We start from the raw sequence: 13,122 nt of genomic DNA on the forward strand, positions 1-13,122 counted from the left end.
ATGATACAGATGTGCTGAGAATCCTCAATATCCAGGCTGTGTGCTGAAAGCTGGGGGAGAGAAGCAGAGCGCAGGACACAGGCTCTGCCGGCCAGGAGCTTGTGTGCTTCAAGACGGGTGGTCACACAGGTCACGACCTATGAGGAGATCTAGAAATATGGCTGACTTGTGGGTGTGTTCTTTACCAGCCTTTCCCCAAAGCCTGTAGGGATTGAGGGGACAAGGCTTGCTGAAGATTCAGACCGTAGATGAGAAACAGCTGAAGTCGGGACAGAAAGTTTCCTAGTTTAACCACAGACTCCCCCTCTTTCTCCTCTTCCCCATCCAGGACTTAAAGAAAACGAGTCAAGCACACTGAAGAGCAGCTTAGTCACTGTGGCTGACTGGAGTGATGTTTTGGACATCTAACCACAACCTCACACATGAGGAGACTGTGCAGAAGCCAGCATCATTGCAGCCAACAGCCTCTCGGACTATAATGCTCCTTAGTGTTTCTCACCATAGCAAGGGAGCCCGTTCAGAACAAGGCTCTTAGGACACGTAGTGTAACAGTATCGAGAACAAACTGTCAGTTGTCCACTGTGTAAAAACAACGTATCCTTTAAGTCATAAAAACTCTTTTCTTCAGTACAATACTCTCTAGTGTTAAATGTATTTTTTTTTTCGATTAACTTTTAAGTCTTTTTTTTTTTTTTTTTTTTTTTTTTTTTTGACTGATAGCAGGCTTTGGTTTGAATTACTATAGTTCTTTAAATATATGTGTTCTGTCCCATTGGTAGTGCCTATGTTAGAAAATTCTGTCAAGCCTCTTCAAACTGAATTAGCAAACTCTATGTTCCCTTGAATGGTAACAGTTAGCTAGGCCCATGGTAAATACATTTCCTTAAAGTACCTTTGATCCCCCCTGAGCTCTGAGGCCCTGTTAGCATGTTGTTACTAACGAGCTCTTTTCTGCAGTGTAACCTTCATCCTGGATGTCTTACGACTAATGTGCAACCGTTGTAAATGCCGATTGATTCTTGTGAGATAGTCACTAGAAAAAGATGAGCCAATGTTAAGTCACCCACGTGTCGCTTTCCTGTGTTCAGTCCCCAGCCCATAGTATAAAATACCTCAGAACTAATTTATATTCTCTAATCATAATCTTAGCGATGATCAGAAAGTTTATATAGAAACTGTTTTTCTTTTTTTATTTTTTTTCCTTTTTTTAAAAAATATTTTTTATACTTTGTGGTACTATTAGGACTATCACAAAAAAAAAAAAAAAAAAAAAAGAACATTTTAATGGCTTGTTGATTTGGGGTCTCCTGTCATCCATCCACCATGCCAGTAAAGTCCCCCATCATACCCTGTGACTGTGGCTGATGATTAAGAAGACTTCATGAAATGGTTTACACAAAGCCCTGGCGTCTAACACACCCTGACCTTGGGATATGTCTCTGTGACTGCTGTGGCTAACATCTAGAAACCTATGTGTCAACAGGTTTTTATTGTCATTATGAGTTTTGGTAGAAATCAAGAGCTGTGTCCCAGACTCTGTCCCATCCCCACTCCCCCACCCCGAACCCCCAGAACTGGGGAAATGTAAGGGTCTGGTCAAACCCAACATATAAATTAAGTTGGTATTTGTAGGTCACAAACTCAGTCCTTTAACTTATCCGTGTTCAGTTTTTTTTCCCTTTTTCTCCTCATTCAGTTATTTTATTCCTTTTTCTCTAGACAGAGCTTAGCTCCTCCCTGACCACCCGTACCTTCATCCCCCACTCTCTCTACATTATCAGTCTAACTGCTGTCTTCATCAGTTCTTCTGGAGAAAAAAAAAAAATCATTTTAAATGTGTGCCCACATAGCACTGTTCCCACACCAGTCTTTGGTTCCTAACCCGCCTTTATGGAAGCAAAATATATTTCAAGTTTTAACAAAGTATGACACTGGAAAATGTTTTTTTTTTTTTTTCTTTTTTTACTTAAAAAAAAAGTTTCCTTTTCTTTCCATTGAGTACCTGCAAACAATTTTTTTTTTTCCCTTTCAGTCTTTTACCCTCTGGAAAAGTCATGTAATCAATCATGTGACTCATTCTGGGCGATTTATAGCATATGACAGAAGTACCAATTCTTACAACTTGAAACCATGTACTTTACCCTAGACGAGCTCACGTCCTGGCTCTGTCACTACAGGGTCACTCATTCGACTCGACTCTACGTTTCTTCACTGCACACACGGGAAAATGAAAGCACCCACCGTTATAGGGGGTTGTAAGGGCACATGTGCCCTGACCTATACGCTGTGTGCTAGTGGGAACAATTGCTGCCTTTGTGGCTAAGTGACATGCAGGGCTGGCCTCAGGAATTCACCTGCATCTTTGTTCCAAAACCACCTGATCAAGTTCCATGTCTTGAAAAATGGCCAGTGTCTCAGTGACCTAGTGATTGCTGGGTACAGACCCGTGGGACACAGGAAATGAGAGAGGCAGGCCCACACAGGCCCCAGAGCTTCCTTAGCTGGCTTTGGATTCAGCCGCGCCAGTACCCCGCTCAGCCAGTGGTAATGTGCTCTCAGTCAGACAAGCCTGTGTGGTTTATGGGCCACATACAGGGCAAAGGCACCTTGGCCTCACTAGCCCTTTGATGAATGACAGTCCTGACAGTCAGAACTAAGAAACTGGAAGTCAACTACATGGCAGATAATTCTGCAACTGTTTGACTTGGATTCTGGATGAAGAATAGTCTCAGACCATCCCTTGTCCCGTTCACAGGACACCGTTGTCCAAACACTTCTGTTTAATATACAGATGGAATGAGGGAAGTTCTCAGTGCACTAAGGATCAAAGTGGCAATCATTTCCTGAGCCTTATGAACCAAGGGTATCTATGTCTTCTATGCATATAAAATATACAAATCCTGTAAATAACCTGTTTATTTCCCTTATAGAAAGGCACAACAGAGAATGATTAGTGTATACTATAAGAACATTTACATCCAATCAACAGTCTTCAAATTTATATTTTAAAAAACAGCTCAAGCAGTAATTACAGGAGAGCCTTGGAAGGACCCTTGTGAGAACAGTTCTCTTTCACAACGAACTCGAGACGCAGCTTGCCATGTCTTTAGACATAGGCATTTTTATCAAACTGTTTTGACGGGCCCGTGGTTTTAAAGTCTCCTTCTCCGCCTTGATACTTGGTCCGAGAAGACATGACCGACGTGGGTCCGTTGTATGTGTAGCCCATTCTGAAAGGTAAAACACACTGGGGTCGACTCTGTTCTACATGCAGAGTAAATGAGAAATGGACCCATGTCTGACAGTAGCCAAGAGTTAACTCTTCCTCGAGTTAGCTCTCCTCCCTCTTCTGCCTGCCTGATGAAGGGATGCAGGATGTTCTCACTTGTTCTAATTGTCCTTCTCAGAGTAATTTTTTAAAGCTCATTTTCCCAGCACTCAGAAGGCTTTGAAGAGGCTTCAATGATTCCTGCCTTTGTGAAATTACAGTGAGGTCAACTTGGAAGAACTCCCAGTCATAGAACCAGCTTTAGAACACAGCCATGGGGTCTTTAAAAAATAGTAACTGTATCCCTGGCCTTCAATTGTTACTTTTAATTCCAAGAGTCCCAGGAATTGTAGGTAACTTGTTCTATGTGTAACTGTTGAGAATGGTGTGGTTTTTAACTGGGCGGTTTTGATTCTCTTTCCTACCTGGGTGTTTTGTTGTTGTCGGATATTGAAAAGCAAAATATGACGCCCCCAATGATGCAGAGAGAAGCTCCTGCCCATCCGATGAAGAGAGCAGCCCCTAATTCATACCTGTGAGAGAATGACAAGAGCGTTACAGCCAGCCCACCTGCTAGCTAAGGTTTACACCCACGCTTTCCTGCTCTGAAGTTACAAAGGAAGCAGTAACATGTTCACGGCACTAGGATGCTTCCCACTCTTCTGGAAATGTTTTAGCCTCTCCAACTTCCTGACCGGAAGCCAGGGCGACAAGGCCAGGTCAGGTGGAAGCCTGGGCCACCTGACTCATCAGCCCAAATCTTCTACTCTCTGCCTTCACTTTCCCAAACCCTCCATTCCTTCCTTTTGTTCCACGGGCCAACTTATTTAGATATACTGTAATAAGGAGAAGGGAGTCTGCCTCCATGTTTGTTCCAGTTCAGTCCATGTCAGGTGCTTGCTGAGTGTGAGTATGTGAAGGTGCAGGGTGTCTGTGCAAAAAGGCTTAGGGGCAGACCAGAGTATCATCTCTATAGTCTAGTGGGAATGTTCATCGAGAAGTAACCGGTGACCAAGCTTCTAGGTGGCAGGTTACTAAGTGAATGTAGACATGACCGAGACAGCCCTTTTCCAGGTAAGAAAGCCAGCATCTAAAGTTGGGACCTTCAAAGATGAAGTCCCTTGTTAGACAGCTGGAAGAAATCCTTTCAGGTAAGGAACACACACACACACACACACACACACACACACACCCCACATAACAAACAAGGAATACGAATAGAGAAGAGTAAGACCCTAGGGCATACTCTCTGTGGAGTTGGAATTTTTTTTAATGAAAAGGCATCTCACTTTTGTGGCATAGACACATGCACACGTGCATGCACACACACGTACACACACACACACACACAGAGAGAGAGAGAGAGAGAGAGAGAGAGAGAGAGAGAGAGAGAGAGAGAGAGAGAACACAAAACTGGGGGGAAACTGGTGTGTTTCAGTATAAAATGAGCCCAGAGTGTGTATTGGTCACACAGATCCATGCAGAAATAACCTTTGGAGAGTTCAAGGTAAGGAGAAGACAGGGCTCCAGCCTGACACCCTCTCCATTACTCCCGACATGGACCAGGCGTGTGCTGAGAACTTGGCTCTGGCTTGGGTGTGGGGGCCACACAGCTGCAGAGAGCCACTGGCAGGAGCTCTCCAGGGTTCTTGGCTCATTGATCCTCCCCACTCGGCTGTGTAGGAGGGATCTCTGCACCCTTGTGCCCAGCATGGGCTTTCTGTAGCTGTCTGTGCAGCAGTAGGGATTCCTGTAGCCCAGGGCTGCTAGCAGGCAGGCAGTGGTGCTTGCACAGGTTCAGTGACTCCTGCACCATCTGGGATGGAGTTGAGCATGCTCTGCCCTGTGATCCTCTCTTGTACTTAGTTCCTTGGGAAACCAGGTGACAACTGGGGGCAAGGAACAGCCGTGACAGAGCAGGTAGGCATTAGCACTGCGTCTGCTTCTGGAAGCCCACAGACTTTTTCAAGGGTCCCCATGTGGCAATGACAGAAACAGAAAGTTGATATAAAGGGAGAAAAAGCACCTTCTGACTGCACATGCGCACCAAGACTATACCTGGGAAAAGGCAGTTGCCCAGATCACAGTTGTCAACAGGGAAATGTCTGAGAAAAGAAACTGTCGAACATCATGCTATACATATAAAATTTGCATGGCCCAGATTTCTAATGCCAGGCCCCTTGTTTATGTCGTTTTAATGAGATTGTACACATAAAGATGCAGCCCTACGGCACAGAGCATAGCACTTGACTCCTTTAAACCCGGAAAGTCCTAAAATGGCCTGGCTTCAGATCCTTCCAGACTCATCCCGAGCCAGCATTGTGGAGCCCATTCCCGTAGGAACTAAAACCTCATCTTTTTCTACTTGCCCCGGAGGTCATCTCTCCTCCAGCTATGCCGCCATGGATATGCGCCTTCAAAAAGTCTCAGGTTTTCTTTCATTTATGAGCTTTCCTGGAGGAGGGTCCCAGTTGTAGGTGCCACAGTGACTCATTTCAGTGTTCAGTGTTGTAGTGAAGTCCTGGTTCTGTCTCCCAGCCCCATGCTCCCACAAATAAGACCCAGACTCATATTATATTGATAAATAACTTGGCCACATAGCTAGACTCTACTTTGGCTAGATCATAACTAAAGATACCCATTTATTTTATTCTACATTTTGCCACGTGGCTGGTTAACCTGAGCTCAGGGACCATGTGGCCATGCGTCTATGAGTCTGTCTACTTAACTTTTTCTGGGCTCCCCCCCCCCCCATGCCTCCTCCTTTCCCAGAATTCTTTCTCCTCCCCATGATCCACCTCTAATTCCTTCCTAAGCCATAGGACATAGGTGTTTTAATTGACAGATGAAGCATTCATACAGTACAAAGAAGAGTCCTCATCATAGGCTGGTCTCAAATCACAGGGATCTGCCTGCCTCTGCTGGGATTACAGGCGTGTGCCGCCACTGCTAAGAGGGTCTCCACTTTTTAGGAATGGTCAGTGAGGAACAAACATGAAAGAAGTCAGGAACTACATGGCTCAGCACCAAGATCTTCCTGAAGGGGACATTGCAAGTGGCCTGCCCATGTCATTCATTAATCTTGAAACTTACTGAAGGGACTTAGGATTGACGATCTTAGTTCATAATAATAACTGACTTTTTTTATTCCAGTTTTTAAATTACAAATTGGGGATGACAGGGATTGCTTATAGATCTCAGGAGAACTTTAGATTGCTGTGTAGCAGAGGGTGACCTTGAACTTCTGATCTTCAGCCTGTGCCTCTGGAGTGCCTGGATTCTAGGCAGGCCCCCTTGGATTGTGTGGATAGAACCAGGGCCTCATGCATGCTACACCAGTACTCTATACACTGAGCCCCACGCCCAGACCCTCATTCCACTTTTTAAATATATGTTACTTTTTACATAAGTGGGATCACTTTCGAGAGAATTATTTCTGTTTAATTACCATTTTAAGTCTTGCCAAATACTTCGAAGTAGTATTTATTTAGAGTTGAATCTAGAGACCCTATGTCATCCCCTCTTTATTTTTAACTCTGATGTGATGGCTTTTGTGATTGGTTCTTCCTCTCTCAGACTTTTTCTTTATTCTGCTGAGAGACACATGCCAAAGTCTCCCTCATCAGGGTGGCTTCAGTCCACAGTTACCCCTGCATGTCAAGTGGCAAACAGTGAGAGAGAAAGGGCCTTGAGAGAAAGGGCAATAAAACTTCCACTGCAATCGGTTTCCAAGGCCCGTCTCCCTCTCCTCTGCCTGGAACTCCTGGTATTGCTAAGAAACTGATTTCAACAGTTCAGGAAGATTATCCAAACTCAAATTATCTGCTGAGTGTTTTTATTTTATTTTTTTATGAGCAATATCCTCTTGTCCCTACGCCAGCTTCTCTTTCCCATTGTGGTCTCTATTGTCCCATTACCTCAGGTTCTTCCCTATCCTGTGAGGAGGGAGACACTCCTCACAACACTGGTCAGAGTGTCGCCCCCCTGTAGCTTTGACACATTCGTATCAGAGAACTTGACTTTAGCACACCAAGACTGGGGGATGAACTTACTTCTTATCAGAAAAATTAAAACATGCATCAACCGCTCTAAAGTGTCCTCCCAAATAAACCAGAAAGATCTGAAGCATTTAAAACATGCTTTCCAGTATGGGTTAGTCACACTCCTCTCCTTGCTGGATCTAGAGCTAGATAAGGTTCATACCCCTTCATTCCTGGAGAGGGCAAGAGTGGCATGGTGGTGCTGACTCAGCACAACGCACATGCCCTCTCCTAAGTCAGCCCTAGCCCAAGGAGCGGGAGACAACTTACTTCACACCCTGATCTTGCACCCACATCTCCATTTCTGACTTGATTTGTGGTTCTTGGGGAATCTCCTTGGCTTCATTTTGTCACCAAAGACATGCCAAACCCAGGGCCATGCCACTCGTCATGTCCTGGATGGACAAGAGGTGTGACCCTGACAACTCCTCCCACAGACCCTATAGTCTGCTGAGACTAGTCAGACATTAAGCAAATAGTTACAGTGCGGTGTGGCAAAGCCTAACAATAGGACTCAAAGAGCATGTCTGTGTAAACAGACATGACTGGCCTCGGGTCTCCCACATACATACAAACGTGGTCTGAGGAAAGACTCGGGAACGGCAAACCCCGGCTCTTAGTCTGTGCTGTGCATCTGAACACACGTGGACATTCAACCCTCATTACAATTCCGAGACATGGGTATCCGTATCCTCATTTTGAAGAAGAGGAAATGGAGGCTCAGGGAGGTTGAATTACTTGTCTCACATTTCAGCCACGTAAAGGGTAGAACCGAGATTTAAAGCCTTTAACTGTGAGCCCAAACCTGGGCTCTTAACCGTTGTTCTCCCAGTAAGTGAGTTCATGAATACTTTTAAATGCCACTAAATCTCCTCTGAGTTCCCATTTCAGAAAGGTTTTTCTCCCTCCTTGGCTCATTGAGTTCTCAGTGGCTCCAGAACCACAGGGTGTGGAATTTTTTCCAAATGCCCTGGGGCTGATCTTTCACCCAACACCACAAGAGAAGCCACTAAAGCCAGGGCAAGCTGAGCAGCCCCTGCAAACATGAGAGGCCATAGCAAATGAAGAGACCTCATCCTTTTGGGATCCAAAGAATACTGAAGGACCTTAGTGAAGGTCACAGGTCTTTTTCAAGTACAATGTCCTTGCTTTAATTAAAAATGGTAATAACTAGTATACACACAGATATATGTCAGTTATCTTAATGCAAAACAATATGTTTGGGGGAAAATGTAAAACAAAATTTAGAAAGTATGTTTCTATGTTATCCACATGGATATTTCAAAACTGAATTCCACAGTTCCATTGGTAAGCTTGCCTTTTAGACATCATAGCTGTCTGATGTAGATACTGCCCTTTAATCTAAGGCCACATAACTTTGAGGATGAGTCTATACAAATGGGTACTCTATAAGGACTATGGGTAAACACGTCTGTTCCTAACACTGCACATTCTGAATTGCTGACAGAGTGAGCCGTCTCGAGCCTGCTCACCCTGTGTTTGCCATAGTCCTCCTGCCTTCTGTAAGATGCCCACTGCCAATATCCTCTGCGAACAGTCCCTCCCACAGTCTGGTTTTTCACAACAGCTACAAACAGTGCCCGGGGGCTCCCAACCAGCAGCAAAAGTAGGACAAAATCTAAATCCCATGTTGTGGGATCTTTACAGGGAATTCTCAAATTTGAGAAGCGAAAACAAAAATGCACTTTTTTATTTCCTGCTTTGGTGCCAGTTCTGTTTTGGCTCACAACAAGCATGCGTGTGTTGTCTTGCAGCATGTGTGTGACTTGCTACTAGCTGGCTCAGAAATCGAGAAGCAATGTGTCAATGGCAGGAGCCTGTTCGGATTTCTCCCTGTATGCTACTGAAGGGGCTGCTCTCACATTTTTTAATGTTAAAATAAACATGTCACGAATATTTTATTTAACTCATTGAAGAATTTAAAAAGCAGGCAGGTGTCAGAAATAATTCCAAGGTACATTAAAAAAAAAACAAAACAAAAAAAACAAACCAAAACAACAACAAAACAAGCAACCAAGATGGCTGAGCTCACAAACCGATGTAAAACTGATCTTTCTACTGTTTTTACTTGGTAGCCTTTGACCAATATGTTCCTGGTATGCTATTTTCTTTAATCTTCATAACACTGCCCATCTGTGTTACTGCGATGAAGAAACTGAGTGACTAAGAGGTCAGGGCCCAGATTCGCCTCTCACGACTGACCTGTCTCCAGTGCCTTCCCGGCTCCCAGTGCACCAGGTGATCGGTGAGGTCTATCCAAGGAGTAACCTTACCAGTTACTGGAAACTTAGAAGCCATTCACAGTGAAACTAAATGCCACATTAGCCAAGGTAAATTAAAATTTAGTAGAAATATCTTGTGTCCCAAGTAACTCCGTTTGTTGCAAAAATAAATCCATTACTTAGCAACATTGGTGCCATTGATCTTGTCCAGCAGGGTGGATAATTGGAGGGTTTACCTGGTCTTGATCTGAAGCAGGAATGGTGCGCTGAGTCACAGTGCTCACAGAGAGTTCAACAATGTGTTTACAGGCGATTCTGAAGTCTGAATAAACCGACTGCTGACAGGGCTGTCCTTTAAGATAGGAAGTTCCTAACAGCAAATACTGTCCTGAGACCTTTCAGGGGACTCTGTATGGCTAAGCCTGTGAAGTCTCTGTTGGGGTGGGTAAGTGAATTCCTTCATACTGAGGTATATATGTACAGATGGGCCCAGGCACCCCCCTCAAAAAATCCTGAACAATTAAAATGTTTTCAACATTCATTCAGAATCCTTGCCAGCCGCTGGAAACCAATTGAGGGCCAAAGCAGGAGGCCCTGTGGGATACGTTCTGATATGAAGAGTTCCCCCAGTGTCTGAACACTTGACAGATACTACTATGGCTTACTTATAACTTAGTACAGGGACGGGTTGACCAGAAATTAACAGACAAACTCTGCCTTGCTTGCGCGGGTTTTCCTAATGGCTGCACACTAGACTCCCCTTTGAGCCTTCCTTTCACTTGATAGCCAGGTGTCACAAAACAATTATTCCTTCTGTTGGGTCTCTAACATTTCTCTAATCTCAAAATACCATACAAGGTGAGTGTGTGTTGTGTGAATCTGTGTGTAAGGATCTTTCAAAATAAGAGCTAACATTTCTCATAGTATTTAGCATGCACTATGGGATATGACTTTAAACTGAGCTATGCCATCCTCCCAACCAAGTGGTTACACTTATCCTCATCCTGTAGACTCAGGTCACAAAGCATAGGAGTGATGTGAAACTCAGAAGCAGCAGGACTGAATTTACTCCAAGCAGCTTGGACCCAGGATCCTTCCTGGCGTTTGGGTTGTGAGCCTGCTTAGCCTTTGAAGGCTGAGCCATCTCTCCAGGCTCAGGATCCTCTCAATTGCTTACCCGTATCTCATGAGCAAATGTCTTCCATTTACGGAGAGACACAGACCAGTCCCTACTGATATCACCCCTGATGTATTCTGAAGCATGGACTAGCTACAGGGCTCCAAGAAGTCCGACAAATTAATATGCACTCCCTCTGTTTCATGATGCTCTGTCTGGCCTGGGAGACTAATAAGCCAACAAATGTGAACTACCAGTAGTGTGGGCACAAAGCAAAAGGAAGTCCCGCAGAAGCTACATCTCCCAGGAGGCAAGTGGGGAAGGCTGATCAGGGGTATGACCAGAGTGCAAAGGGAAAGTAGCTAAGTCTCCAGAGCCCAAGTAAACTGACAGGAATAATTTCGCCACAGGCTAATCAGTAAAAATGAAATGGAGGTGGCAAACATTTGTTACCCCGGTTGATTTTTTTTAAAAGACTTGCTAGCCCAACAGAAGCATCTGGGGAATTCCTGTAAGCAGAGGTGACCTGTGCGACTCGTGAGCCTTCTCACTGTTGACTTTGGTTTATTCTCAGTGTTTTTAAGACTTCCGTGTGATCGATCTCCTGCCCAAAGCTCTATGGCCTCTTCAACAACCTCAGTTCACTTTCCAAATAACCCCATGAGCAGAGTAATTTTAAACATGCATCCATATCGCAGCATTTGATGACGAAGGTGGAAGGAAAAAGTTAAATAGCCTAGCTAGGTCACTTGTGCACCCGTAAGGTCGGATCTCAACCAGAATCCAGAATGAGAGAATTTATCTGAAGGTTTTCTATCTTTCAAAGGTACTCTGCCCTCCCCTACATCACCCCTGCCTCTCCCTCTCTTCTCTCTTCCTGCCTTCCACCCCACGTATGCCTTTTCCTTCTATGCTGAGGACTGAACCTGGGCCTCCCTTGTATTGAGCACAGGATCTACACTGGGCCACATCCCCAGTCTGGCAAACATTAATAACTCCTAAAACCTACAATAGTGAAAAGATTTTACCTAAATATAGGCTAAATCCTAAAGTATCGAATCAAGTATGCCAGGAATGAAGAGTATTCCACAGTAAAACTGAAAACGGAAAAGCCTCGAGGCTAAGACCCAAGCGTGAGACTCCAGAGCCCAGCCCTGGTACATAGTAGAGTCTCAGACAACACCCTTCTGTTTCTTTAAATGGGTCATGGTGGCAGGCTTCTACTTTGCTTGATTTGAAAAGCAGTTTCTTTCTGCTGATCAATTGTAACTTGGAACAGTTTTAAAAAGCAAAACAAGACATTCAGGAAGTTAGTGGTCTGGGCAACAAAGCAAGGGTAAGAATAATGTTATCATGTGGGTTGTGAATCTTGCTTTGGGGTACCTATTAGCATGAGCTTGTAGGAGGGTAGATTTCTTTCTTTTTTCTTGTGGGTTTGTTGGGTTCTGTTTTAATAAAAAGGAGGAAGTTGGTTTGAAATAGCCTAAAGCAGAGAGAAGGGGTTGTTTTCAAGTCTCTGTAAATGCCTGTGTTGGATTTGTTCAAGCAGAATCCGCACATGAATGAAAAGTCACAAAGAGGGAAGACAGCAAAAACACAGACTTAGGGTGCTGTCTGGGCTCTGTGATTCTGCCAGATGTAAGTTGGAAAAAAATTCTTCCCATATATGTTAGGGGTACAAAGCACTTTAGAATAAAAAAACCACTGAATGTATCACACACAGCACCGTGACTCCTAGATTCTTGACCGCAGCTCTACCCTCAATGCCACCCATGTTTTACTCATGAATAAAGCTACCACTGGGTTCCTTGCACACAGCAGGAGTTTACTGATAAGTTTAGTTGTGTTTTCCAAACTTAGACAGCCTAAGGTGTGTGTGTTAGAGAGATGGGGTGGAGCTCTGCAAAGGTCTGATGCTGGAGGGATGCGTTGTAAAATTCAACAGCATCAACAAACCAACAAGAGGAAAGCATGCTTTAAGGCCTGAACTGTCTTCCAGCACATTTTACGATTCAAGCACAAGAGTGCAAGACGAACCAGAGCCTGTGACAAACCTGTGACAAACGGCAGTCTTCCAATGCTTTGCCCGTGGGCTCCTGCCTACTGACAGTCACACCTTCTGGGACCATCACCAGGGAGAAGACAGTGGTAACTTGGTATAGCCTAATGTGTGTCATTTGTGGGAAAAGGAACATGGCTGTGCCTCCCAGTTCTCTCTGCAAAGTCTTGCCGCCTCAGACTGTCAACACAGTAAGAAGCTTTGCTGTCTGAAAGGACCACATTCTCTACAGTGACAGTGTCACTTGGAGGAACTCTGGTAGGTAATAGAGCTGAAGAAGATGCTTTCTGACCTCAAGAAAGCTACAGAGTCCCCATAACGGTCTAGCAAGACATCAGAGAAACATCTAGAACCTTCTTACAGTGCCTTCTCCAAACCTCCGCTCACCTGGGTTG

General features: G+C 44.5%; 2 protein-coding genes across 16 annotated transcripts in view; one reads left to right on the plus strand and one right to left on the minus strand.

Annotated features, from left to right (window-relative positions):
* Dzip1 (DAZ interacting zinc finger protein 1) overlaps positions 1-1,352 on the plus strand; it is a 54,818-nt gene extending 53,466 nt beyond the window's left edge. For all 14 annotated transcript variants that reach the window (XM_034497578.2, XM_034497574.2, XM_034497576.2 and 11 more), the window contains one exon: positions 329-1,352. Coding sequence is in view for 11 of the 14 variants with exons in the window: in XM_034497574.2 (XP_034353465.1) it covers positions 329-408 (80 nt within the window). In the remaining 3 variants the exon portion in view is untranslated. The remainder of the gene's footprint in view (positions 1-328) is intronic.
* A 1,546-nt stretch (positions 1,353-2,898) lies between these two features.
* The window catches only part of Cldn10 (claudin 10), an 85,681-nt gene continuing 75,457 nt past the window's right edge, over positions 2,899-13,122 (minus strand). For both annotated transcript variants that reach the window (XM_034498142.2, XM_034498141.2), the window contains exons 4-5: positions 3,694-3,801; positions 2,899-3,230 (exon numbers count right to left, since the gene is read on the minus strand). In XM_034498142.2, the coding sequence (XP_034354033.1) occupies positions 3,107-3,230; positions 3,694-3,801 (232 nt within the window). In that variant the 3' untranslated portion in view covers positions 2,899-3,106. The remainder of the gene's footprint in view (positions 3,231-3,693; positions 3,802-13,122) is intronic.

This window comes from Arvicanthis niloticus, chromosome 3 (assembly GCF_011762505.2).
Source record: "Arvicanthis niloticus isolate mArvNil1 chromosome 3, mArvNil1.pat.X, whole genome shotgun sequence".
Classification (NCBI taxonomy): domain Eukaryota; kingdom Metazoa; phylum Chordata; class Mammalia; order Rodentia; family Muridae; genus Arvicanthis; species Arvicanthis niloticus.